Source organism: Sapajus apella, unplaced genomic scaffold (assembly GCF_009761245.1).
Source record: "Sapajus apella isolate SASKATOON/1434 unplaced genomic scaffold, GSC_monkey_1.0 scaffold88, whole genome shotgun sequence".
NCBI classification, from domain to species: Eukaryota; Metazoa; Chordata; class Mammalia; order Primates; family Cebidae; genus Sapajus; species Sapajus apella.
The window spans coordinates 6890428-6917902 of NW_022437028.1; the positions used below are offsets into that span (position 1 = coordinate 6890428).

Consider the following 27475-nt stretch of genomic DNA (forward strand, 5'->3'; position numbering starts at 1 on the left):
GACCTGAACCGCCTCATTCGGCCATAGGACTGGTTGCCAAGCCACAAACCCCTGTTCAAAAGTAACTGTAAAGGGAACTTTTCTTTTTGCCAGCCACAAAGATGTTGGCTGTCTTCTGGCATCAGGAGTCAGATTCCACTTATGATGTCAATTTTATTTTATTTTATTTTTTTGAGATGGAGTCTTGCTCTGTCACCCAGGCTGGAGTGCAGTGGCATGATCTTGGCTCACTGCAACCTCCTACCTCCTGGGTTCAAGCGATTCTTCTGCCTCAACCTCCAGAGTAGTTAGGACTACAGGCGTGTGCTAGCATGATCAGCTCATTTTTTATATTTTTGGTAGACGTGGGGTTTTACCATGTTGGCCAGGCTAGTCTTGAACTCCTGACCTCAAGTGATTCACCAACATCAGCCTCCCAAAGTGTGGAGATTACAGGCGTGAGCCCCCGCACTTGGTCTGGGATTTTAATTTAATTTTAATCAGCCACCAGATGACTGTTGGTCCCTGTCATTCTGCTCCTGAGCCTTCTCTACTGAGGTAGCTTGTAACTAAAGTTCCTAAACCAATCCACTTTTGGTTGCTTTTTAATGCAATTAAAAAAAAATAGAGACTCACTCTGTTGCCCAGGTTGGGATAATGCAGTGGTGCAATCATAGCTCACGATAGCCTTGAACTATGGGGCTCAAATGACCTTCCTGCCTCAGCCTCCCAAGTAGCTGGCACCACAGGCGTATGCCATGGTACTTGGCTATTTTCTTCTTTTTTATAGAGACATGGTCTTGCTATATTGCCCAGGCTGGTCTGGAACTCTTGGCCTCAAAGCCATCCTCCTGCCTTGGCCTCCCAAATTGCTGGGATTACGGGCATGAGCCACTGAGCCTGTACTTCTTAAACACAATCTGAAATTGTTTTTTATTTATGTTTAGAACCTGCTCAAGTGAAATCACAATTTCACTTCGGTTACCAGTTTGGAAAACGCTAGCTTTTCTCTTTTCTCCTCTTTTTAGTGAAAGATAATTTGCTTTTTGGCAGTGCCCATCTCCTGTTAGCCAGGGACAAAGTGATCCCTTGTTCATCCCCAGCTTGGCTTTTGATCTGTGCCCATGCCTGGTTCATGCCTTGGACACATGGAAAAAAAAAGGAGAGAAAAAAAGATGATTTGCTGTAACTTGGTTAAATGTTCCTGAGGTATGACTCACTGGCTGTAAGGGAGAGGCTTTGTACAAACAGTGAGATAGTGGGGCAGGCCGGGGGAACCGGCAGTGACCAGCAGCTGGACCGCTGGTGCTGACCATTGAATAAGACGCGTACCTGTGTCCCAGCGCCCTCGGATGGTGCAAACTCCATGGACTTCAGAATGCTGCAAGAGCACGACAGGGCGGTTATTTCATTTTTTTCTGACAGTCTCACCCTGTCCCCCAGGCTGGAATGCAGGGGCATGATCTCGGCTCACTGCAACCTCCACCTCCCAGGTTCAAGCGATTCTCCTGCCTCAGCATCCCGAGTAACTGGGATTACAGGCATGTACCATCACGCCCAGCTAATTTTTGTATTTTTGGTAGAGACAGAGTTTCATCATGCTGGCCAGGCTGGTCTCCAACTCCTGACCTCAAGTGATCCGCCCACCTCGGCCTCCCAAAGTACTGGGATTACAGGCGTGAGCCACCACACCCGGCCCAGAGAGGTTATTTTCCACTTATACTTTTGACAACAGCCACATTAATAAGCATTAACATTACAATTTCCTGCTCTCCAGGAACTGAGGAACTGTCAACTTTAACAACTTCCCTGGCAGTAATAGAATCTGATAATGTCTCTAGAATAACTATTCAACTAGCAGTTGGCTGGCAAAAGTTTCTTGCCTAGCATGTAAATCATCCCATATGGAATCACACCAGGTCTGTTCAGAGTATAATTTTAAAGTTTAATACAGACATAACATTGTTGCAAGAGGAATCTATTTGTAAAACTTAAAGGGAAGGAAAAAGTTGTAAGGAGAAGCCAGAGAGAGAGGAACCCACCAGGGCGGCCACTGCCCACACCTCACTCCTAACTGGCACCCAGCTGGGGACCAGGGGACAAAGGCAAAGAGTAACATCCTAGACTCGGATGGCTCAGAAGCGAGGTAGGCAGATCCCCTCTGCAGCCCCAGGTTGGGGAAGGAGCGCAATGATAAAGGTGTGGCAAGAGAGAGTGACTTCTCCCTGCCTTGTTCTCACTGGCACTGAAAAGGGCCGTGCCCTGATCACCGAAGTCTCTGGGCTGCCTGAATGAGTCCCGGTCCCCAGGATTATTACTGTGTCTTGAATTCCTTTTGCTGTGGATGTCCCTTTTTTGCTGAGTTTACCAGGGAGAAGAGGGGAAGTGGGGCCACATGGCTTCCAAGGAGTTGCAAGTGTTTCTTCGAAATACCAAGCATGGAAGAGTGAGACCCAGACCAGGCTGGCTGCACCGTGAGATTTACGACTTGCAGGTACCAAGTCAACCAGACCTTCGCAGCATCCCTGCAGCCACGATATTGGCCTCTGTCCCCCTGGTGTGTGCCATCACACCCGGATAATTTTTGCTTTTTTCTTTTTGAGATGGAGTCTCACTCTATCACCAGGTTGGAGTGCAGTGGTGAGATCTCAGCTCACTGTAACCTCCAATTCCCAGGTTCAAGCGATTTTCCTGCCCCAGCCTCCCAAGTAGCTAGGATTACAGGCATGCACCACCATGCCCAGCTAATTTTTATATTTTTAGTAGAGACGGGGTTTCACCACGTTGGCCAGAATGGTCTCGATCTCTTGACCTTATGATACGCCCACCTTGGCCTCCCAAAGTGCTGGGATTACAGGCGTGAGCCACTGCACCTCAACCAATTTTTCCATTTTTAGTAGAGATGGGGTTTCACCATGTTGGCCAAGCTGGTCTCGAACTCCTGACCTTAGGTGATCCGCCAGCCTCGGCCTCCCAGAGTGCTGGCATTACAGGTGTGAGCCACTGCGCCCGGCCAAAAGGGGTTTCATAAGATGGAATCCTGTCCTTTGTTTCCTATTTTCTTTAGGATTATGTAATAAAAGACCACATGTCTTTTCTTCTACACATTTTACCAGCAACCTGTTATCTGCTTGTCACCGTGGAGAATCAGAACCACTCCTGGTCTGTACTCCAGGAAATTTACAGGCCATTACAGGTAATAGGCAAGACTCCAAGTGGTCCATTAAGAGACAGAACTTGTGGGAACCCCAGCAGGAGGGATCTTGTTGTGTTGGAGACCACGTCTCAGCGTCATGATGAACAAGCATTTCAGAATGGGCCCTGAAGGGACACGGTGTCTTATGCTGCAGTGCATGAGGATCTGAGGTCAGCACAGCCTGTCGCGTGGGGGTGGGAAAGTGGAACTGGGACGATGATGGGAAGGGGACGTCTGCAGGAGCTGAAGAGCGCGCTTGCTTCACCAGGAAGTGAGTGGGAAGCTAGGAGCACATTTGGGCAAAGAAGCTAGCTGAGTGGGGCTTCCAGGCGTGCACATGGTGGCAGGGCTTGTCATGTGTAGATGCAAAAGAAAGGGTCAGCAGGAATGCCGTGACAAGCGGGGTAGGGGCAGCCCTGTAGTGGGGTAGGGGCAGCCTGCGGCCCAGCGGGGGATGGACAGGAGGCAGTAGACAGGTATGCGCTGCAGGCTGGAGCCGCAAGCCTTGGCTCCCAGGGAGTGAGGTGAACTTGGAGGAGGAGGCAGAGGAGGAGGAGGAAGAGGAATACTAACTCTCAGGCAGGGTGAGGCTGGGAAAGGCCTTCACAGCAGGGTTTCTCTGACTCAAAATTAGAAGGCCCAATTTCCTTTCCTTTTTTTGGAAGAGGGAAAAAGAGGGAAAGGAAGGAAAGATCGGGATAGGGTTGGCAGGTAGAGAAGGTTAACCAGGTAATGTTTAATAATAAGTTACAGAGGCTGGAACTGAGAGGGGTGTAGGGGCCGTCCGAGGAGGTGCCGGCAGAGGTTTTGCAGCTGGAGAGGGGATGAGACCGCTCATGGGAGAGCATGGTGGGGACAGCAGATGCCAGGAAGGCTAGGGTCCCAGGCGAGAGCAGGCGGCTGGCCATGGAAGTGAGATGGTTCAAGAGGACAACCGAGGAGCTTTTCTTAGCGGAATGGAATCAACAATACAAAGAAAACCTGGTGAGTGGGTGTGGGCTCATCTTAAGAGGAGAAATGGAAAACAGCAGCGAGAAGGGGCTGATGGGACAGCAGAAGCGGGCAGGAAGGCAGGGATCCGAGGTCTAGGGCAGACAGGGGGCAGTCTGCAGAGACAGGAGGTGGTGCCCAAGACCAGAGGCGGGGTTCCAGGTGGGGACGAAGCGAAGGGAGTCCGTCCCTGGCAGAGAGGGCTAGGGTGTCTGCAGTTAGAAGTTGCGGTAACAGTGATGAGGGCAGGGATGAACCCCCGAGGAAGCCCCAAACTAGCAGAGCACCAGCAGGGAGAAGCACAGGGGGACCCGTGGGGCCGGTCACCACGCCCTAGGCAACCTTTGTTTGCAGTGTTTAAGAGTGAAGCGAGGATGCCAGTGGGGAGCTTGGAATGGCTGCCGGTCCAGGGGGAGCTGTGTGCACACAGGGTCTGACCACAGGCTCCCGGCTGGCTAGGGAGGCCAAGGAGCCTGGAGCATGACGGATGCAGGGGACAGGTAAGGACCAGGGCCTGGGAGCTCCAGAGTGCCAAAGCGGGCTCAGGGAGAGGAGGCAGCAGTGGGGGCTGGTGGCCACGTTGGGAACTTTGAAGCCTGAGAACTGAGCATGCCATCGTTAGCCCTGAAAAGATGACAAGTTTTCAGCTACAGCCTCACAGATGGAGAATAGAGACTGGAAGATGGAGTTCCCGAGTCCCGGAGGCCAGGGCAGCGTGAGGCCACGCACCCGCCTTCAACCCGAGAACGGTTCCCTCCTGTGCTCTGCTTCTGTGTGGGGCATTTATTGTTGCAGAACAAGGTCTTATCTGATCTCTTCTGTAAAGGCGCTATGCCCCGATTCCCTGCATTCTGGAATACTTGAACTGCACAGCTTTTAGAAAAAGTCCAAAGAATTCAGGGACAGGCCTGAGTGCAAATGTCCACAGCACTGGGTAGCCCAGGACACCATGGAGTGGCGGAGCTCTGGCTGAATTTACGGGCATCTGCTGGGCCAAAGGGCAGGGGGCCAAGGCTGCCTGTCACCGGCCTGGCATTGTGAGCAGATGGCCCTCACGCGCCCCAGCTCGTGACGGGCCACAGGGGTCTCCGTACTTACTTCAGCTCTTTCTTCACCTCTTCATAGTCAGCCTGGCCTTTGAGTTTTTCTTCCAGTTGCTGAAAACAGAGAAGAACTTGATCAGTGGCCATGTCTGACAACAGCATGACGGACCTCACGACGGCATTCACCGAATGGCCAGCTGTGCCTGCCAGGGGAAGCCAGCCCTTGCGAATGGCAGTCGACAGTGCTGGGGACATCTTTTGTCCTTCACGCTCATGGCCTTCCCAGTGTCAGTGCATACCCAGGTACGGCAGTGCACATAAGGTTGCTGTAAGGTTGTAATGTATAACTTAGCCAAACAGAATGAAGGCTGGGTGTGGTGACTCACGCCTGCAATTCCAGCACTATGGGAGGCTGAAGTGGGACTGCCTGAGCCCAGGAGTTTGAAATCAGCCTGGGCAACATGGTGAGGCCCCATCTCCACAAAAAATAAAAAAATTAGCCACGTTGGTACATGCCTGTAGTCCCAGCTACTTGGAAGGCTGAGGTGGGAGGATCGCTTGAGCCCAGGAGTTGGAGGCTGCAGTGAGCTATGATTGTGTCGCTGCACTCCAGCCTGGGTGACAGAGTGAGGAGTGGAGACCCTGCCTCTTAAAAAAAAAGACAAAAAAAAAAAAGCACCCCCCACCCTGAAAGAAAAAAAAAAAAAAAAACAGAAGGAAGAATCTTTGCAGAGGAGGAAAGGTCCACTTCGTAGGAGGCACCATGAAACAGCAAACAGAAGGAGGAGAGGCTTTCCTGGTCTGAAGAGCTGCGTGTGGTTTTAAACAAAATATGTTAGGCTGAGGGACTCATCTGGCTGGTTGTCAACACCTTTGGGGGGACCCCCGCTAACGAGAGACACAGCCCTTCTGTGTTGAGAGTCGGCATCAAATAGGCATCAGGGCAAACGCCTTTGCACTCCTGAACCCCAGGATGCTGGGTTTTAGGACTAGGGGCCTATTCGGCTGGGTGCTTGGTGGTTTCCCTGATAGCCAGCTGGTCTTGGTCCTGCAGGGAGGGCTCTGCCCAAGAGATGCTGCTCCCTCTCAGGGGCCTAGGAGAGTGATAGCACATTTCCAGAGTACGGTGATGCTCTAGTGGGTTCCAGAAAGGTCTGTGAGCCCACTGGGGATTGACGTGGCTGGTTTTTTTTTTTTTTTTGTGGAGATGGACCCTTACTCTGTCGCCCAGGTGGGAGTGCATTAGTAGCGCGATCTTAGCTTGGCTCACTGCAACCTCCGCCTCCCAAGTTCAAGCAATTCTCCTGCCTCAGCCTCCCCAGTAGCAGGGATTACAGGCACACAGCACCACTCCTGGCTAATTTTTTTTTGCATTTTGAGTAGAGACGGGGTTTCACCATGTTGGCCAGGATGGTCTCGAACTCCTGGCCTCAGGTGATCCGCCGGCCTCAGCCTCCCAAAGTGCTGGGATTACAGGTGTGAGCCACCGCACCCAGACTGATGTGACCGTTTCTGCCCACAGCTCTGCAGGGCTTTCTTGCTAGCAGAGCCATTGCTATGGGGTGGTCCATAGGGGGTGCTTTCTTCTCTGAAGGTGTTTTTGGACTAGTTTGCTTTTGATCTTTCCTAAAGGTAGCTCCTAGGAGGAAATGAAGCAACTCCACATAAAACAAGAACATGGAGGGGTGGTGCTGGGAGGGTGCTCTGGCCGTTCCGCATGTTTCCAAGCTAGAGGTGAACCCAAATGTCATTCTTGTCCTTCTTCTTCTTCTTTTTTTTTTTTTTTTTTTTTAAGAGAAAGGGTGTTGCTCTGTCACCCAGGCTGGAGTGCAGTGGTGCGATCATAGCTCACTGCAGCCTCCAACTCCTGGGCTCAAGCGATCCTCCTGCCCTAGCCTCTTGAGTAGCTGGGACTACAGATGCACATTACCATGCCTGGCTACTCTTTATTTTTATTTTTTAGAGATGGGGTCTTCCTATGTTGCCCAGACTGGCCTCAGACTCCTGAGCTCAAGTGATTCTTCCACTTCAGCTTTCCCAAGTGTTGGAACTACAGGCATGAGCCACCATGCCCAGCTGTAGGTGCCCTTTCAGGTTCTCCTTGACAGGCCATGGCTAACACCACTGTTTACAGTCAACTGAGAACATTCTAGACTTTGGGGAGGAGATGGTGCCATCCAAATCCCAACCTGTCTGCTGTTTACAAATTAATCACTAATTAGTTAATAATTAGTGATTAATTATTCAATAATTAGAGATGAGGATTCATCATGTTGGCCAGGCTGGTCTCGAACTCCTGACCTTGGGTGATCTGCTTTCCTCAGCCTCCCGAAGTGCTGGGATTACAGGCTTGAGCCACTGTGCCTGGCCTAAGTCCCTAAGATTCTAATGGAACATACAGAGAAAGCAGGGGAAATGACTGAAGTTCAGTAATGGTGTTGGGACATTTGGTTTTCCATATGAAAAATATGCAAAAATAAAAATATATATACTATCTAGGTTTGTGCAAGCACACATTATTAATAACTAATTAACTAAAACTCCCGGGCTCAAGCGATCCTCCCGCTTTGGCCTCTCAAAGCGCTGGGCTTCCAGTTGCCCAGCCTTCATTGGGCTCGTCTTTTTCTGTTGCCTTTGTTGGCGATTTCTCGTGTGTGCCTTTCCCACTGCATGAATTGCTCTGCCCTAACTCCTTTTGAAAGCCTCCTGCCAAATTTGTATATTATAATGGTTTTCTCAGTCCTAATAAACAGGAGGTAGAAGGCACTCATTTTTCTACAAAAGATTCTCAGAAGGTGCTTGTCAAGAAGTTATTACTTCATTCTCTTCCCTATCATCACATAGCAGGAAGTACTCAGGTACTGGTGCTCCCTTGCAGGAGATTATTCAGTGTCTCTGGGATCCAAAATGCACGTCAGACAGTCACGATCACCGAGGCTGGACACAGAACACACATAAACATGGTCATATCCAGAGAACAAGAGACAGCTGGGAATAAGGCAGAGAGGAGGAGGAGCACGCGGAGGACCTCACAGCCTGGCATGGCACAGACCAAGAAGGCTGACGGCCTGAGCCTGGAGCCTGAGTCTGTCACTTACAAGCTGGGTGCCTATGAACAAGTTAATAAACTTCTCATCTGTAAAATGGGAATAACGGCAATTACTAAAGGGTTTGCACGCAGCAAAGAACCAGTGCAGATGTTGGCAACTCTGGGCACTCGATAGTGGGACTCTTTTTTTATTTTTTGAGAAGGAGTATTGATCTGTTACCTAAGCTGGAGTGCAGTGGTGCAATCCCAGCTCACTGCAACCTCTGCCTCTCAGGTTCAAGCAACTCTCCTGCCCCAGCCTCCCACGTAGCTGGGATTACAGGTGTCCACCACCATGCCCGGCTAATTTTTGTATTTTTAGTAGAGATGAGGTTTCACAATGCTGGCCAGGCTGGTCTTGAACTCCCGACATTAGGTGATCCACTCACCTGGGCCTCCCAAAGTGCTGGGATTACAGGCTTGAGCCACCGTGCCTGGCCTAAGTCCCATAAGATTCTAATGGAACATACAGAGAAAGCTGATGTACGGTCCTTTATAAAGGCACTGCGGATGCAGCAGGGGAAATGGCTGTTCAGTAACGGTGCTGGGACATTTGGTTTTCCATATGAAAAATATGCATAAATAAAAATACATCTACTGTCTAGGTTTGTGCAAGTACACACTCTGATGTTTGCACAACAACGCATTCACCTAATGACGCATTTCTCAGAACGCAGCCTCACTGTTAGGTGACGCACAACTGTATTTTAGTTGGACGTGGGGTTTTTACTGAGAGCTAAACAGCTTCCACTGAGAGTTCTGCCATCTACCTGTGGGGCTGTTTAATCAGGAAGTCCCCAAGATCTCTTCTGTAAACCTGAGATGACATTTCCTGTCTTGGGCAGACGAGCTGGATGGAGCCTGGGGGAGGCTGCCTGATGACGCTCGTCCCAGCTGGCGGAGCGCCTGTAACCCGGTTCCATGGAAATCTCTGTTCCAGTGGCCCTGCTGTGAGAGCCACATCTCAGAACCTGCAGGTGCAGGGTTCCCATTGGCCTCCGATGCAGGAAATGCCCAGTGTGGAAAAAAGACCAACTGTCCTCAGCACGGTTCTTTGATCAGAAACTCCTTGTTGGGTTCCTAGAAAGCCTGGTTTCAGAGACTCCGACCCTGGGACAGGCGACAGGCACGGCAGTTTCTCAGCGTCGCTGAGGACGCACGCCTCCCGCTCAGGTTGTGCTACCGCTGGCCGCGTGGTATGCTGAACCTGCACTTAGTCCTAGCATTTCATACGCTACCTGGTTTCGTGACTGCAAAACTTCTGCAGATGTGTTTGACTACCCAAAGAAAGAAAAAAATCTCAGGGATCCTTCAGTGTGGATCTTGACAGAACGGAGGCCAGCCCCACCTGCCTGCAGGGAGGAAGGGAGACTCCAGAGAGGCCAGGATAAGCCAGGGACTCCCTGCAAAATCTGGGCTCCAGAGTCCAACAGATCCTGACTCTGTCCCGTACTTGCACGGTGAACCTAGTTAAGACTCAACAACTTGGGTCGGGTGTGATAGCTCTCTTGAGCACAAGAATTCAAGACAAGCAGGACAATATAGCAAGACCCCATCTCTACCAAAAACAAAAAAAATCAAAACATTAGCTGGGCGTGTTAGCATGTGCCTGTAGTCCCAGCTACTCAGGAGGCTGAGGCAGGAGGATCACTTGAGTCTGGGAGGTGGAGGCTGCAGTGAGCCGTGACTGTGCCATTGCACCCCAGTGAAAGGATTTGTATTTGAAAAACAAATACATAAACCCAGGCTTGACTTCTCTAAGCCTCAGTTTCTTTATCTATAAAATGGGGATCATGTTCATATGTTACAGCACTTTGGTGAGGATTAAATAAAGTATTGGGTACTTAGAGCTTAGTACAGTGCTGGGCACATGGTCAAGTGCTCTGTAAATGGTGGTTAGTACTGTTACTGCCCTTGTTACTACAGTTACTGAATCCCTGCTAGGTGGGGTTGAATCTGGCTAAATTGGATCTGAAGAGAGTCTCTGGTTCTGTATCTCCAGGGACTCTGTTCGCAAAGGTCTCCAGATCTCAGCCTGTCACCTCCCAGCGTTCCTGCTTTTCTGCAACAGGGCCAGAAAGAAAGAGCACGTGTGCTCTGGAGTGGTTCCCGCTGTCGAGGGCATGTCCAAAGCTGTGGAAAGGGAACCTGGGAACTGGTCACCTTCCTGAAAAATGCACTTGTCTGGCCAGGTGTGGTGGCTCACGCCTGGAATCCCAGCACTTTGGGAGGCCAAGGCAGGAGGATTGCTTGAGCCTAGGAGTTCAAGATGAACAGGGGCAATACAGAAAGGTCCTGTGTCTACAAAAATTTAAAAATCAGCTGGGCGTGGTGGTGCACACCTGTAGTCCCAGCTAATTGGGAGGATGACTTGAGCCCTGGAGGTCAAGGCTGCGGTAAGTTATTATCACGCCACTGCACTCCATCCTGGGGCAAGATCCTGTCTTTTAAAATAAAAATAAAATACGTGGGCTTTACACAGAGAGGTGAGAAAAGGCCAAGTGTCAGAGACCTGGCTGCCAACCTGTTCCCGCCCCACGTTGACTATGACCTTGGATGACCTTAGCCTGTTCGGGCACTGCATTCCTCATCTGAAGAAAGGTGAGATTCAGAACGAATATGGGTTTTCAAAGGACAGTGGTGAGATGTAGCATCATCAAATGCCAATCAAACACGTCTGTTGTAATAATACAATGGAAAAGATACACGGAGCCCACACGGCTCCAGGAACCTCACTGATGCTGCCCAGCTGGGTCCAGAAGTGCCAGAAGAATTATCTATTTGAAGTTCTTAAAAGCCTGGCTAAGATTTAAATGATAACGAACTTTAATCTACAATGCCAACTATTTTGGCATTAGCAAATTAAGTGTTTACTCTATAGACGATGTCTGTCTACTGCAGGGTATGGTGGTTCACGCCTGCAACCCCGGCACCTCGGGAGACTGAGGTGGGAGGATCACTTGAGCCCAGGAGTTCAACATCAGCCTGGGCAACATAGCGAGACCCCATCTCTACAAAAGATATAAAAATTAGACGGGTATGGTGGTGGGGACCTGTAATCCCAGCTACTCGGGAGGCTGAGGCAGAAGAATCACTTGAACCCAGGAGGTGGAGGTTGTGGTGAGCTGAGATCCCTCCACTGCACTTCAGGATGGGAGACAGAGCAAGACTGTGTCTCCAAAAAAAAAAAAAAAAAAAAAAAAAAAAAAAAGAGAGAGAGAGAAAGAGAGATGGGATCTCACTACATTGGCCAGGTTGGTCTGGAACTCCTGGGTGCCAGTGATCTTCCCATCTGAGAATGCAAGATGAGGCCGGGCGCGGTGGCTCATGCCTGTAATCCCAGCACTGTGGGAGGCCGAGGCGGGTGGATCACGAGGTCAAGAGATCGAGACCATCCTGGTCAACATGGTGAAACCCCGTCTCTACTAAAAATACAAAAAATCAGCTGGGCATGGTGGCGCATGCCTGTAATCCCAGCTACTCAGGAGGCTGAGGCAGGAGAATTGCCTGAACCCAGGAGGCGGAGGTTGCGGTGAGCCGAGATCGCGCCATTGCACTCCAGCCTGGGTAACAAGAGTGAAACTCCGACTCAAAAAAAAAAAAAAAAAAAAAAAAAAAGAGAATGCAAGATGAAAAGAGAGACTCCCAAAGCCAGAGGGTGTGGGGAGAGATAAAGGGTTTTATATCACCTCTTTTATACCATGTCAGTGCCCGGAGGGACACAGCATCATCCCATAGTGTCTCTGTGGGACCCATCAGAACCTCAGGTGGTGGGGTGAGGGGGGAGAAATGTCAGCAGTTGGGGAAAAAAGACCCCTAGGTGACTCTAATGCATGTGCCCACCTACCCAGTGGGAAGTACTGATCTTTTTTTTTTGAGACAGAGTCTCACTCTGTCGCCCAGGTTGGAGTGCAGTGGCACAATCTCGGCTCACTGCAACCTCTGCCTCCCAGGTTCAAGCAATTCTCCTGCCTCAGCTTTCTGAGTAGCTGAGACTACAGGTGCACACCAGCAAGCTGGGCTAATTTTTATATTTTTAGTAGAGACAGGTTTTCACCATCTTGGCTAGGCTGGTCTCAAACTCCCAACCTCGTGATCCGCCCGCCTCGGCCTCCCAAGGTGTTGGGATTATAGGCGTGAGCCACCGCGCCTAGCTGGGAAGCACTGATCTTTAAAGCATCTTTAGAAAAATCTAATTTCTCCTTCTGGGCGATTGGGGTTCTTTTAGTTAGCCTTTCTTACAAATACCCATTTCAAATGGAACCTATTGGTAGCACTATTTTCTATGCTGTAGCAAGTACAGTGCAGCTGACTGGCTAATTATACTGCCTCTGTGTTAAAGCGTTCCAACAGAAGACCACAGAACAGAGAGTTATCAAAAAGCAGCCTTGTCACGGCGGTTGGGTATTTTATTAATTGCAAAAACAGAGTTCTCTTTTACAAGTGGCCCTGTGTTTAAGCACTTGTCGGATTAGGCAGGAGGAAACATCTCCCACTTCTGAGGCTGTTTCCATGCCTAATTAAAGGTTCGAGGATGTCCCCAACACATGTGGATAGCGGGGTGCTATCAGCAGATGGACGTATCTATATAACTGGCAATCTATGGATTGAACACCCAATTTGCTAATGTTAAAATAGTTGGCATTAGGCTGGGCGCGGTGGCTCAAGCCTGTAATCCCAGCACTTTGGGAGGCCGAGGCGGGTGGATCACGAGGTCAAGAGATCAAGACCATCCTGGTCAACATGGTGAAACCCTATCTCTACTAAAAATACAAAACATTAGCTGGGCATGGTGGCGCATGCCTGTAATCCCAGCTACTCAGGAGGCTGAGGCAGGAGAATTGCCTGAACCCAGGAGGCGGAGGTTGTGGTGAGCCGAGATCGCACCATTGCACCCCAGCCTGGGTAACAAGAGCGATCCATCTCAAAAAAAAAAAAAAAAAATAGTTGGCATTGTAGATTAAAGTTCGTTATTGTTTAAATCTTAGCCAGACTTTTAAGAACTTCGGAGAGATAATCCTTCTGGCACTTCAGGACCCACCTGGGGAGCACCAGCTAGGCTCCTGGAGCCGTGTGGGCTCCGTGTGTCTTTTCCCTCATATTATTAAATTGTATTTGCTTGAAAAAGCAGAGCCCTAGAAAGGACAGGCTGGAAGACCTGCAGCTGCCTGGGATCCTTGTGCAATGACAAATAAAATCCGAGGGAAGAGAAGACATCTTGGTGGCAGAAAGATGGAGGATTTCAATGGGTTAGAGAAAGAAAACCAATTCGTCAGTCCCCCAGTATATCCAACTACAGAGAGCATCATTGGAAAGTGCGGGTGGAAAGAATTCAATGGACTCAAGACAAAAAGATTCTGCCCAATAAGCCTTCTGCTTATGGGAAATGCCCTCTCCCCAAGTGGACTGTCACCAAACACCCTGGCACATGTCTCAAAGACCAAGGACCCATGGCCAAGTGTTCAGGGTAAAACCACCCACAGCTCCAAACAGCTCAGCCCAGAGCTGGGAGCTTGGCGCCTCCTCTCCCAAACAGCAACCTAATTCAAGGTCCCATCATGCATCGCAGGGTCCCCCATAAGAAAGGAAAGAGCAGAAGGGGACAAGAAGAAAGAAAGAGAGCACCCCCTTGGTAAGTGAAGGTGAATCCTTTGAGTAGCCAGGACTGCGGGGTCAAGGCTCTCCACGGTGAGAGCATCAGGTCACCAATTTGCCAAATCTCATTCATAAAAACATTTTCCCAATAACTGTATTCCTTTAGGTGATACTTGAGACTATAGATTAGGAAAAAGAAAAAGCCCTCAGAAAGTATCTCATTCAATTAACCTTATTCCTTTGGGGTAAGAGGAAACCCTGCTTTGGGGAAGTCAAGTGCTTTCTGCATGTGGATTTGATATCAGCGAAATCTGCACTCCTGGCAACCAGGAGTTAAGATAATTAAAATCAGAAGTCTTGTTACTAGAGGATATGTTTTGATTATTAGATCAGATGAAGATAAGGTAGCAACGATTTTGGAAGAAGTACTGCCGAATTGTTTCATTAACTGCACAGTATTAAACAATTCCCCCAAGATACGGATAACGAACATTAATTTGCAAAACCGCGCTTCTTTTTTTTTGTGAAGGCAAACATTGAAATCTTAACTGATTTGGAAGAAATTGTTCTATAATAAAAAATGTGAGGTCTATAGCCTTGCTCTCTTGTAGCCAGCGTGTATCTGAGTCACGCCCTTTAACTCGACAATGGAGAGAAAGGGAAATTATCTCATAATGATGCGGTTGCTGGGGTCAGAAATTGCTATAACATGAGAAAATGAGATTAAATCTAGAAATAAAAACCGAATCCTGGTACTCACTGGGCAAGCTGATGAGAGAGGAAGAAATGGTGGCGACGAAATAAATGACCTGGCTTGCAGTGGCTCACGCCTGTAATCCCAGCACTTTGGGAGGCTGAGGCGGGTGGATCACCTAAGGTCGGGAGTTTGAGACCAGCCTGACCAACACGGAGAAACCCCATGTTTACTAAAAATACAAAATTAGCCAGGTGTGGTGGTACATGCCTGTAATCCCAGCTACTTGGGGGACTGAGGCAGGAGAATCACTTGAACCCGGGAGGCGGAGGTTGCAGTGAGCCGAGATCGTACCACTGCACTCCAGTCTAAAGACAGAGCGAGACTCCGTCTCAAAAATAAATAAATACATGACCTGGATGAGGACAGATGGAACCAGATTCCAGCCATCTCCCCATAGTCAGCAGGACTGTCTCCTCAGAGGGACCCAGCTCTGAGCAGTTTCTCACTGAGTGGGTGAAATTCACCCCAAAGAGGCAGAAGGGAGGAGTGAGAGTGGGTCGTGTGAGCCATCAGCATCAGCAACAGATCTGCTGGAAAGAGAATGTCTCTTAGCTTAGAAGGTCGGATGTGACTTCCACGGACCTGGGGTTTTATTTGGCTTGAGCACTAGAAGTACTCGAGTAGTGCACCAGGTAAACCTGCGGGGGTATCCTCAGAAAGCCGGGATGCCCAGCAAGACTCAGAGTGGGGTGCAGCGGCTCATGCCTGCAATCCCAGCGCTTTGGGAAGCTGAGGTGGGCGGATCACTTGACATTAGAAGTTCAGATCAGCTTAGGCAACATGGTGAAATCGTGTCTCTATCAAAAATACAAAAATTAGCCTGTCGTGGTGGAATGTGCCTGTAGTCCCAGCTACGCAGGAGGCTTAGATGAGAGGCTGGTTGAAACCTGGGAGGCAGAGGTTGTAGCGAGCCGAGGCTACGCCACTGCACTCCAGTCTGAGCGACAAGAGTGAAAATGTCTCAAACAGAAAGAAAGCAAGCAAAACTCAAAATGGACCTAACTACATTCTAGGACTACTTCATACCAGAAAAAGTTTTCTTTAAATTTTCACAATGAACCCTGATGCACTTTATTCATACAATGTATATACCTTACAGTCAGTCAGTTACTCACTCGCCCACCCAACATGGAAGGATGGGGTTGGGGAAGGAATGGACCTGAATGGGCTGCCCTCGGACAGAGCAGGGAACCCCCAGCCTGGGGCTGAGGCCTTGCCCTAAAGGTCCTGCCTTCTACGGTGTCAAGACAGGACTCCGAGAATCTCCCCTGGCTGTGAAGCCTGTGAATTGAGGGTCCCAGGACCCTCTTCAAATTACATTGGCTTCAACAGAGCATAAATACCTAAAGTGAAATCATTACTTTTTAATATGTGGAAAGGTTCTGGGTTCTGAGTCTGGGATACAAATTTATGCAGAAGCCCAAGAGTACCTGGTGGGAGGGAGCCTGAGTGTCTGGCTCCCTGGACTGAAGTGGCACTGGGTTTGGGGCCACTGAGGGAAAACATGCTTGTTGCCTTAGAAGGTCAGATGTGGCTTCCACAGACCTCTGGGGTTTCAACTGGCTTACTCATGGCTGGAGCTCTAGCGCACCAGGTCCTCCTGCGGGGGTATACTTAGAAAGCCGGGCTGCCCTGCAAAGCCCAGTTAAAGAGTCGGGCGCAGCGACTCACGCCTGTCATCCCAGCACTTTGGGAGGCTGAGGCAGGTGGGTCACTTGAGGTCAGCAGTTCGAGACCAGCTTGGGCATCATGGTGAAATCCTGTCTCTACCAAAAAACCAAAAATGAGCCGGGCGCGATGGTATGTGCCTGTAGTCCCAGCTACTCAGAAGGCTGAGGTGAGAGGATTGCTTGGGCCTGGGAGGCGGATGTTGCAGTGAGTAGAGATCGCACCACTGCACTCCAGTCTGGGCGACAGAGTGAGACCCTGTCTCAGAAAAAATCCAAAACAAAAGCCGAAACAAAAATTGGGTAAAAGGACTACCTGTGTAGATGACCTCTGACGAACACTCTGAACCTCACGTAAGAAAGTCCACATAATGTCCAGGCTGAGGACCAGATTCCCAGTCTTGGGAGATCTCAGGTAGTGACGCAGTACACTGGACAGACTCTACCAGATGGGCCTTTCCACTGACTGCCAGGAGACACGTGTGCTTCACACAGGCATGGCCCGTCAAGGGGGAAATGCTGGCTGGGTGCAGTGGCTCACGCCTGTAATCTAGCAATTTGGGAGACTAAGGTGAGTGGATCATTAGAGGCCAAGACTTTGAGACCGGCCTGGGCAACATGGTGAAATCCCATCACTACTAAAAATAAAAGGCCGGGCGCGGTGGCTCACACCTGCAATCCCAGCACTTTGGGAGGCTGAGGTGGGCGGATCACCTGAGGTCAGGAGTTCAAGACTAGTCTGACCAATGTGGTGAAACCCTGTCTCTACTAAAAATACAAATACTAGCTGGGCGTGGTGGCCCATGCCTGGAGTCTCAGCTACTTGGGAGGCTGAGGCAGGAGAATCGCTTGAACCCGGGAGGTGGATGGAGGTTGCTATAAGCCAAGATCGCACCATTGCACTCCAGCTTGGGCGACAAGAGTAAAACTCCGTCTCAAAACAAACAAACAAAAAATTAACCAGGTGTTGTGGTGCACGCCTGTGATTCCAGCTATGTGGCAGGCTGAGGCAGGAGAATCGCTTGAATCTTGGAGGCGGAGGCTGCAGTGAGTGGAGTTCGCACCACTACACTCCAGCCTGGGCAACAGAGTGGGATTCCATCTCAAAAAAAAAAAAAAGAGGGAAATTCGGTCTACACCAGGGCTGATGGCAGGGTTCAATATCCAGTCTCCCTGCCGTGGACTCCAGGACTCTGCTTGGAGCTACTTTACAGAGGTTCAAGTCCAGGAAGGCAGAGGGTGTGTGCGTGTGCATGTGCGTGTCCAGCCACCCGTCCTGCTCCCTCGGGCCACCCCCAGCCCCGAGGCACCCTTACTTTGAGTGTGCTGTTCTTGGCGCTCAGTTGCTGCTCGAGCTGTGAGATCTGGCTAGCCGAGTTCTCCCGCAGTTTGGTGAGGCCGGCCTGGAGTCTCTGCACGTCCTCCACCAGCTGTGCGATCTCCCGCTCCTTGGCGGCCAACTCAACTTCTAGGCTGGAGCGGGTCAGCACCTCTATGGCCTGCTCCTGGGGAGGAGAAATGAGATGACAGAACTGCACTGGCCATAAGGCAGAAGTGGCACAGACCTCAGGGTGTGGATGGTGATGGCAGGACGCCGCTTCTGGCCTTTGCTTGGACTTCTGCTATGCCACCTTCCACCCCCCGTGGTTAGCTGCCACCTGGATTCATTCACTGGACAAATATGTACTGGGTGCCCACCATGTACAAAGTACATAGCAATGAATCAAAGAACAAAAGTCCAGGATTACACACCTGTAATCCCAGCACTTTGGGAGGCCAAGGTGGGTGGATCACCTGACGTCAGGAGTTCGAGACCAGCCTGGACAACATGGCGAAACCCATCTCTATTAAAACGCAAAAAATTAGCTGGGCTAATTACAGGCATGTGGTAATGCACACCTGTAATCCCAGCTACTCGGGAGGCTGAGGCAGGAGAATCGCTAGGACCCAAGAGGTGGAGGTTGCAGTGAGCCGAGATCGCACCACTGCAGCCTGGGCAAGAGTTAGATTCTGTCAAAAAAAAAAAAAAAAACACAGAGAAAAGTCCATGTTCCCAGGGCTTACAGTCCAGCAGGGATGGGGCAGGGTGAGTGAGACACAGAAAACAGTAGTAGCGAAAAGTGTGCAGGGCGACCACGGACAAAGGAGACATAAACAGAGGCCACAGGGTCAGAGTTGAGAGACGCCAGGGTTTAATAAGATGGCCAGGAAAAGACTTGCTGAGATGGTGATGTGTGAGCTGAACCCGGGGGAGGTGCGGGCGGGGGGTGCTGCTGGGCGCTGGGGAAGAGGGAAGAGTGTTCCGGGCAGGGGAATGGAGAGTGGGGGGCTCGGAGGAAGGAGCCTCCCTCGAAAGCTCCCAAACCACTGAGATTTTCCACCGAAAGGTGGGATTCGAGGTCCTTGAGATTCACTATTAAATTACACAGAAGCTGAGATATTGTTTGACAAACTATTACTCTGTATCAGTATTTTCTTTTTTGAGACAGAGTCTTGGTCCCTCTATCGCCCAGGCTGGAGTGTAGTGGTGTGACCTCAGCTTACTGCATCCTCCATCTCCCGGGTTCAAGCAATTCTCCTGCCTCAGCCTTCTGAATAGCTGACAGGCGGGTGCCACCACAGACCTGGCTCATTTTTGTATTTTTAGGAGAGATGGGGGTTTCATCATGTTGACCAGGATGGTCTCGAACTCCTGGCCTCAACTGATCTGCCTGCCTTGGTCTCCCAAAGTGCTGGGATTATAGGCATGAGCCACTGTGCCCGGCCAGCATTTTACTTAGTAACAAAAAGTAAAAGACGTGGAAGATGTGTACTTAGTGTTCTTTTGTTGAAGAACTCTTAGGATAATTGATTTTTAAAAAAACTGGCTGCCCACCCTTAACCTCACCAAATGCTCATTGTGGAAAATGCGCAAAATAGAAAAAAGGTAATGTATTTAAAAAAAAAAATAAGGCCAGGCGCAGTGGCTCACGCCTGTAATCCTAGCACTTTGGGAGGCCGAGGCGGGCGGATCACGAGGTCAAGAGATTGAGACCATCCTGGCCAACATGGTGAAACCCCGTCTCTACTAAAACTACAGGAAAATTAGCTGGGTGTGGTAGCATGCGCCTGTAGTCCCAGCTACTCGGGAGGCTGAGGCAGGAGAATTGCTTGAACCCGGGAGGTGGAGGTTGCAGTGAGCCGAGGTCGTGCCACTGCACTTCAGCCTGGTGCCTGGTGACGAAGTGAGACTCTGTCTCAAAAAAAAGGAAAGAAAAAATTAAATCTGTAATTCTACCTCTCAATGACTCAAGTAGTACTTTTTTCAAGCTTTAAAAGTAATTATGGGGCCAGGTGCAATGGCTCACTTCTATAATCCAAGCACTTTGGGAGGCAGAGGTGGGTGGATCACCTGAGCTCAGGAGTTCGAGACCAGCTTGGGCAACATGGTGAAACGCCATCTCTACAAAAAATACAAAAATTAGCCAGGCATGGTGGTGCATGCCTGTAGTCTCAGCTACTTTGGAGGCTGAGGCCAGAGGATCACTTGAGCTCGGGGAGGTCGGAGCTGCAGTGAGCCATGATCACACCACTGAACTCCAGCCTAGGTGACAGAACAAGAGTCTATGTCAAAGCGGAAAAAAAAAAAGGAATCATGATTCCTGAAATATTCTAAAATATTTTCTGCAGGGCAGATGCAATTCTGGGCATGATAGATGGAGACTGGGGTGGAGAGGGCAGAGGTGCATGGTGTCTGTGACAGCAGAATCCCAGGGGCAGCTCACGCTGTAACACAGAAAGCCACTGTCCTTGCTGCAGTCCTCTCTCTGAAGTGCTCAGTTGCACATCCTGATCTTGCCTGTACTGTGGGGAAATGGTGGCACTGTGGCCCCGGCTAGCAGGTGCAGCTGGGCCATTCCATGCTCTGTGTGCTTGTCACGGGTTTTCAAATTTGGGGACAGCCAGTCACTCAGGGAAATAATGTTTCATATCTCCCTCGGGGAAAATGAAGGCCTTTGCCATTTAAGTTTGTAAAGTTTTGTGTGCAAAGATGGGACTCCTTCCTGCTTCTCTGATTTCTATGAGGTTGCAAAATAGGTGGCTCAGCTCTCCTGACCTGTGACAGCTGTGCGTGTGGCCCTGGGGGGCCGCGAGCGAGCATCTCCTGTGGCTTATTTCCCAAGCACAGGCCGTCCAGGCCCGTTCTGTGCAGCGTGAGCTGCATGGATCCTTGCCAATTTGCAAACTGTTGCCGGTGCACAGTGAGGCAATTACGGAAATCGAGAATAAGTGTTTAGAAACTTTTATAGCGATTCGGCATTTCGGTGACATTTTAAATGTCTTTTATATAAAACGATCAGTCTGCCACAGACTGGAAATTTAAAAAAAACAAAACTGTCCATCATAGGGAGTTTGGAAAGCACCGCCCTGGATAACGCCGGGCAGGGCCAACGTCAGGAACCCTGGGATGTGCCCTCCAGGGTAGGAGGACCAGGACAGTGGCACGTGGGGCTGAGCTACGAGGGGTGGGCCTCGGGAAGGCCTCGGGAGGAAGGAAGGGGGCTCCATCTCAGGGTGGGTGCTGGGGAAGGGCAGGGGACATACAGGCAGGTGCAGAGATGCAGGAGTCGGGAGCAGGGCTGGAGGAGTGACAGCTGCCAGGGGTAGCCGTAGCCAGAGGCACCTGGACATGTGGTGGCAGCCCTGGGGAGTCCCTGCAAGCTCTGGCACAAGGAGGGGACACACAGAAGTGACATGCAGGGAGGTCAGTCTGGGCACAGATTGAACCAGGCTTATCTTAATCTTCCACCTCTGAGGGGTGATGGCCGCAGACGTGGTTTAGAGGGCCTTTAGGAAAAGGTCAATAAAACCAGCCAAGGGGATGTGGGCTTTATGAGGGGCAAGTGGAAGTGAACGTATCTAGGACAGGTGCTTCTAGTGACACGGTTTAAGGGGGGGATTTCAGTGCTGTCCCTGGACACAGAGTGGAGGCTGGGAGCATGTGGTCGTCGGTTCAACTCCTGGGTCCAGCTGGGTGTGGCCAGCTCCCAGGAACTAACGTCACAAATTCCTCCTTCATAAAATAGCAAAAATCATCACTGTCTTGCATGAACTAAACAAGGTGATAATGAACCCCAAAGCAGTAAGACCTTGGAAATGACACAGACATGATCGCCCTGCCTTTATCTGTTTTTTTTTGTTTTTGTTTTTTGAGATGGAGTCTCGCTCTGTCACCGAGGCTGGAGTGCAGTGGTGTCACCTTGGCTCACTGCAACCTCTGCATCCCAGGTTCAAGTGATTCTCCTGCTTCACCCTCCTGAGTAGTTGGAATTATAGGCACATACCACCACACCCAGCAAAAGCAAATTTTTATAGTTTCAGTAGACATGGTGTTTCGCCATATTGGCCAGGCTGGTCTTGAACTCCTGACCTCGTGATCCGCCCGCCTTGGCCTCCCAAAGTGCTGGGATTACAGGCATGTGTCACCACCCACAGCCTCATTTACTTTTTTGGAAACAGGGCTTCTCTCTGTTGCCCAGGTTGGAGCACAGTGGCGCAATCACAGCTCATTGTAGCCTCTGCCTCTTGGGTTCAAACAATCGAGAAATAAAAAAGAACTACGCAAAACACAGCGTAGCCACAAACTTGGGGCAGCAGCTCACTCAGTGACCGCTCACCTTCTAGAATCGGGGATTCTACTGGGATACCCCATGGGTGGGTTTTGGCCTTCGCTAGATCCACAGACTCCACTGTTTCTCCACTGCATTCTGCCAGCCAAGCGCAACAGACCATTTTTCCGCTGGCCCAGTTACCTAGGTTTACTTCCCAACTGGCTGCAGCGGGAACCCACTGGCTATGTGGGAACACGTGCCTGTGGGAAGCCCCGCGGGACTGCTCTGGGGAGACTGAACCGGTGCCATGTAAACACAGCACTTAACCGATGATGAAGTGTCGAAGCGCCCCTAGGATCCACAACCGACTCTACCTGCAAAAACATTCATTTCCTTCTGAAATGTTTTGTTTGCTGCAGTCCAGGATGGTGCCAGAATTCTTTTAAACCAAAACACTGAGCTTGGGGGCCCCGTGTAGACACATCAGAATGGACGGCTTCCTTTGCAGTACCAAGCGGGACCCCAGGGGCCAGGGGAAGCCACTGTCCTGGTGCCGAAGGCCGCCTCCCACCGCAGCCATTATGGTGCTGTATACAGTTTGTCTAAACTTCAAGGAAGGAATGGTAACAGAGCCGAGGGGACATTTCAGTTAAAATTAAGTCCCAGAGTCCATGAAGTACGAAGGACAGGATGGCCTGTTCAATGGAAATCTTTTCTCTACATCTGGAAACACTTCAATCATATATACTTCTTCTTTTTTTTTTTTGAGATGGAGTCTCGCTCTGTCGCCAGGCTGGAGTACAGTGGTATGATCTGGGCTCACTGCAACCTCCGCCTCCCGGGTTCAAGCGATTCTCCTGCCTCAGCCTTCTGAGTAGCTGGGATTACAGGTGCACGCCACCACACCCAGCTAATTTTTCTAGTTTTAGTAGAGACAGGGTCTCACTATGTTGGCCAGACTGGTCTCGAACTCCTGACCTCAGGTGATCCGCCCACTTCAGCCTCCCAGAGTACTGGGATTATAGGCATGTGCCACCACACCCAGCCTTGCTTCTTGGGTTCAAGCAATCCTCCTGCCTCGGCCTCCTGAGTAGCTGGGACTACAGGCACATGCCACCATGCCTGGCTAATTTTAAATTTTTCGAAGAGATGGGGTCTCGATGTTTTGCCCTGGCTGGTCTCAAACTCCTGGCCTCAAGTGATCCTCCTGCTTCAGCCTCCCAAAGGGCTGGGATTACAGGCGTGAGCCACTGTGCCCGCCTGGCAACAAATGTTTTATTCAATGTTAGTTTTAAAAAGAAAGCTAAAAAATCCATTCTTAGAAGGGAGTCTTAATATCCTGATCTAGATTCATTGCTGGGGAATAGTTTAAAAGCCCCGTCTGGAGTGTCAGAAGGCCCAACTCGGGTCTTAGCTCAGCTACTAGATTGTGCTTTGGGAAGAGGTATTTATATTCACTGAGCTTTTGTTTTTTCATCTATTTAAAGAAATAGGGCCAGGAATGATGGCTCATACCTGTAATCCCAGCACTTTGGGAGGCTGAGACGGGAGGATCAATTGAGCCCAGGAGGTCAAGGCTGCAGTGAGCCATGATCACTCCACTGCACTCCAGCGTGGGTGACAGAGTGAGACCCTGTAGTGGCTCATGCTTGTAATCCCAGCACTTTGGGAGGCCGAGGTGGGCGGATCACCTGAGGATAGGGGTTCAAGACCAGCCTGGGCAACATGGCGAAACCCCACCTCTGCAAATAATACAAAAATTAGCCAGGTGTGGTGGTATGCACCTGTAACTCTAGCTACTCGGGAGGCTCAGGCGCAAGAATCGCTCGAATCTGGGAGGTGGAGGTTGTAGTAAGCTGAGATTGTGCCACTGCACTCCAGCCTGAGTGACAGAGCAAGACTCTGTCTTGAAGAAAAAAAAAAAGAAAGACAGAAATAACAGTACCCTGGCCAGGCATGGTGGCTCACGCCTGTAATCCCAGCACTTTCGGAGGCCGAGGCGGGTGGATCATGAGGTCAAGAGATCGAGACCATCCCGGCCAACATGGTGAAACACTGTCTCTACTAAAAATACAAAAATTAGCTGGGCATGGTGGCATGCGCCTGTAGTTCCAGCTACTCGGGAGGCTGAGGTGGAAGGATCACTTGAACCCGGGAGGCGGAGGCTGCAGTGAGCCGAGACTGCACCACTGTGCTCCAGTCTGGCGACAGAGCAAGACTCTGTCTCGGAAAAAAAAAAAAAAAAAAAAAAAAAGAAATAACAATACCGTGTTTCACAGATTGGGTGAAAATAATGACTGTCAAACTGACAGATGAATTTATTACAAGAGCGAGTTCTTCTGACGAGATTGTACTCTCTGCAACCAGCCTCATCTCACTCCTCGTGGTTCTCCGTGTGTCTATTACAAGCTCTGGCATACGGCAAGGGCTCAACAGAGTCACTGTTCCAAAAAAGGACTCCTACAACTGATATGTACTCATTGTAGCCTTAGGATGAGGGGCTCCCTTACAGGGGCCTTATGATCACTTCATCCTTATTTTACACATGGGAAAACTGAGGTTTGTAAGTGAACTCGTAATCAAATTGAGTGCTAGAAATTGTGGGATCAGGCTAGGTGTGGTGGCTCACACCTGTAATCCCAGCACTTTGGGAGGCTGAGGCAGGAGGACCACTTAAGTCCAGGAGTTTGAGACCAGCCTGGGCAACATGGCAAAACCTTGTCTCTACAAAAAATACCCAAATCATCTGGGTGTGATGGTGTGTGCCTGCAGTCCCAGCTACTTGGGAGGTTGAGGTGGGAGGATCGCTTGAGCCTGGGAGGTGGAGGCTGCGGTGAGCCTAGATTGCACCACCGTATTCCAGCCTGGGCAACAGAGACCTTGTCTTAAAAAAAAAAAAAAAAAAAGAAAAAGAAAAATATGAAACTTAAAACTGGGGGATCAGAGATAATGGTGCCAATTACAACTAGAATTACTGCTAAGGTTTACTTAATCTTATTACGTGTCCAGTCTTGCTCTAAATTATTTGCTCGTAATAACTTCCTGGTCAACCCCCTAGTTTACAGGTGGAGAAACTGAGACTCAGGGATGCTAAGCTCCTTGTCCTCATCACCAGACTGCAGAGCCGGGGTCCACACCAGCGGGTAAGGCTCCAACACCCAAGGTCTTAGCTCCTGCACTGTTCCTTGTCCACACACAGCACTGAAGGAGTCTGGAAACAGTAGTTCCAAAGCCACCTTGATCGAGCTGGGAATGTTTGGGCTAAGAGTCATTTGCATTAATTTCAGAGAAATCAAGCTGCAAAAAAGTGGTGAGATACCTGCTCTTCCTGCTCTATCAACTCGGTGCAGAATAATGTTACTTTATTACCTCTCTGCTGCTCTCCACCCCCTCCCCAGCTCATCCTGAAACTGTTCCTCATCTTGGGATGGCACAGCCGGGAGGAGAAGAAACCATCAATTTCCCCGTATCATTCTGGAGAGGCTCTGGGTTCAGATCTCCACCTGCGTGCCAGCAATCACCCCCCAGGCCTGGCCGTGGCATCGTGACTGTGTCTGCACAGCCTCCACCTCGGGCCTGGATGGACGCCACGCTGGCCTCAGCCCATCCACGCACAGTCAGCAAAGCTCTTTCTTCGACTTCAACAAGCTCCAGCCCCCAGTTGGTGAAGCAAACCCCAGCAAGAAAGCAGTACTGGTTAAAACGTGATTCCCAAAAAGAGATGCTAAAACGAAAAGGAGCAAGGGTGGTAACTCGAAGGTGCAGAGGCCAGGCGGGGACAGTCTCCCACGGGGCCAGGGCTACCCACCACGTCTGGTGCCTTCTGGATCTGGGAGGCCAGCTGGAGGGAGTGATTGGCCGATGAGAGCTGTTCTCTTAAGGTCTCCGCCTCTCTCTGAGCCACCTCTGCCCTCTGAAGGAAATGAAAAGGGGTGAAAGAGAAAGCACATTCAGTTTAACAACTGACAATTATTACAAGAACATTCATCAATTCATGCCTGACTGACTATAATTGATTTTCCTAAACACTCAACCTAATAAATGCTAGGGAAAAAAAACACAGAATGTGATGGATTTTTATTTTAAACAGTACAAGGAAGAAATAATTGAGCGATTATGACAGTAATTTAACGCTAGGAGCAAAGGAATCCCCTGCTGATACTAATACTCCGGCCCACTGAATTTCCCAGACTGAATAAATACAAGTGGAAATCGAGTCTTTTGATTCAATTTCTTTCTATTCTCATAGACCAAGAAGATTTTATTGCGGGATTACTCCTGGGAGTAATTCTCACGGGTAAACAGTGAATTAAAGACGCTTTCGCCATTCTCTTCCTAAAAACACACACAAACAATGTTGTGGTTGTTTTTCTTCAGCGAGGATTTCCATCAACGTACAGGATGTAAATGCCACTGCTTCTGTACCGGCTGGGTTTATTTCAACATATTTAACCCTTCACTGGGCAAAGTGTTTTGAATGCTGATCCCGGCATTTTCAGCCAACCAGGCCAGTCAGAGGCACAGACCATTGCTGGGGGCTGTGGGACAAATGAGTGGACTTTCCCATCATTTGCCTGCAATTCCCGAACAAGGAAACCACCATCCCCAGAAAGCAAATGGGGATTTCCCACTGGATGACGAGACAGGTCACTCCAGTACCCGTCACCCGACAGGGCATCTGGGAAAAGACAAACCCTGGCAAGTTACCCAAGCTCGCCGAGCTGCCGCCTACTGATCTGTAAAATGGGAGCCCCATCCCTAGCCACAGAAGTTCCTGGGATACACAGAACTCAGGCAGACATTATTTGTGAATGGCCTTGTGCTGATTTAATACTTAGGATTGAGACACAGTTCTTTTTTTATTTTTATTTTTATTTTTTTTATACAGAGTCTTGCTCTGTCGCCAGGCTGGAGTGCAGTGGGGCGATCTCAGCTCACTGCAACATCCACCTCCTAGGTTCAAGTAATTCTCCTGCCTCTGCCTCCCAAATAACTGGGACTACAGGTGTGCGCCACCACACCCTGCTAATTTTTGTATTTTTAGTAGAGACGGGGTTTCACCATGTTGGCCAGGATGGTCTCGATCTTGTGACCTTGGGATCCGCCCGCCTTGGCCTCCCAAAGTGCTAGGATTACAGGCATGAGCCACCGGGCCCGGCCTTGAGTCGCAGCTCTAAGATAGGTGGGAGCCAGTGGTGAATGACGTGCGACACATGGACTGAGATGAAAGTTCTGCTTCTTCCTCCCAGACTTACATAAACATTCAATCAGGAGAGCCTGGCCAGGGAGCATCTCATCATGTGTGTTATTTTGTGGCATGGCAGTGTGTGGCTATTAATTGCTGAGAAAGCGCTCAGAAAGACAAGCAGCTGGCCTGCCCTAGAACTGGGTGATCACTCTAGTTCTAGGAGGGGTGGCTTTGGCAGCTTTAAGTAATTCTGTGGCAACAGCATTGAAAATATTTGCCCTGCATACGGACAAATTAGGATATTTCTTTTTTTTGAGACGGAGTCTTGCTCTGTCTCCCAGGCTGGAATGCAGTGGCACAATCTCGGCTCACTGCAGCTTC

General features: G+C 49.9%; 1 protein-coding gene and 1 non-coding gene across 16 annotated transcripts in view; one reads left to right on the forward strand and one right to left on the reverse strand.

Annotated features, from left to right (window-relative positions):
- Positions 1-27475, reverse strand: part of CUX1 (cut like homeobox 1) — a 470808-nt gene that overhangs the window by 86135 nt on the left and 357198 nt on the right. For 11 of the 15 annotated variants that reach the window (XM_032255084.1, XM_032255083.1, XM_032255086.1 and 8 more), the window contains 4 exons: positions 25715-25819; positions 17632-17820; positions 5264-5322; positions 1312-1360 (listed from right to left, as the gene is read on the reverse strand). In XM_032255084.1, coding sequence (XP_032110975.1) covers positions 1312-1360; positions 5264-5322; positions 17632-17820; positions 25715-25819 — 402 coding nt within the window. The remainder of the gene's footprint in view (positions 1-1311; positions 1361-5263; positions 5323-17631; positions 17821-25714; positions 25820-27475) is intronic. The other 4 variants (XM_032255085.1, XM_032255076.1, XM_032255073.1 and 1 more) reach the window with 1 other exon arrangement.
- On the forward strand, positions 994-1131 carry LOC116534676. Its single transcript, XR_004261823.1, has one exon. It is a non-coding gene; the product is annotated as a small nucleolar RNA SNORA48 (small nucleolar RNA).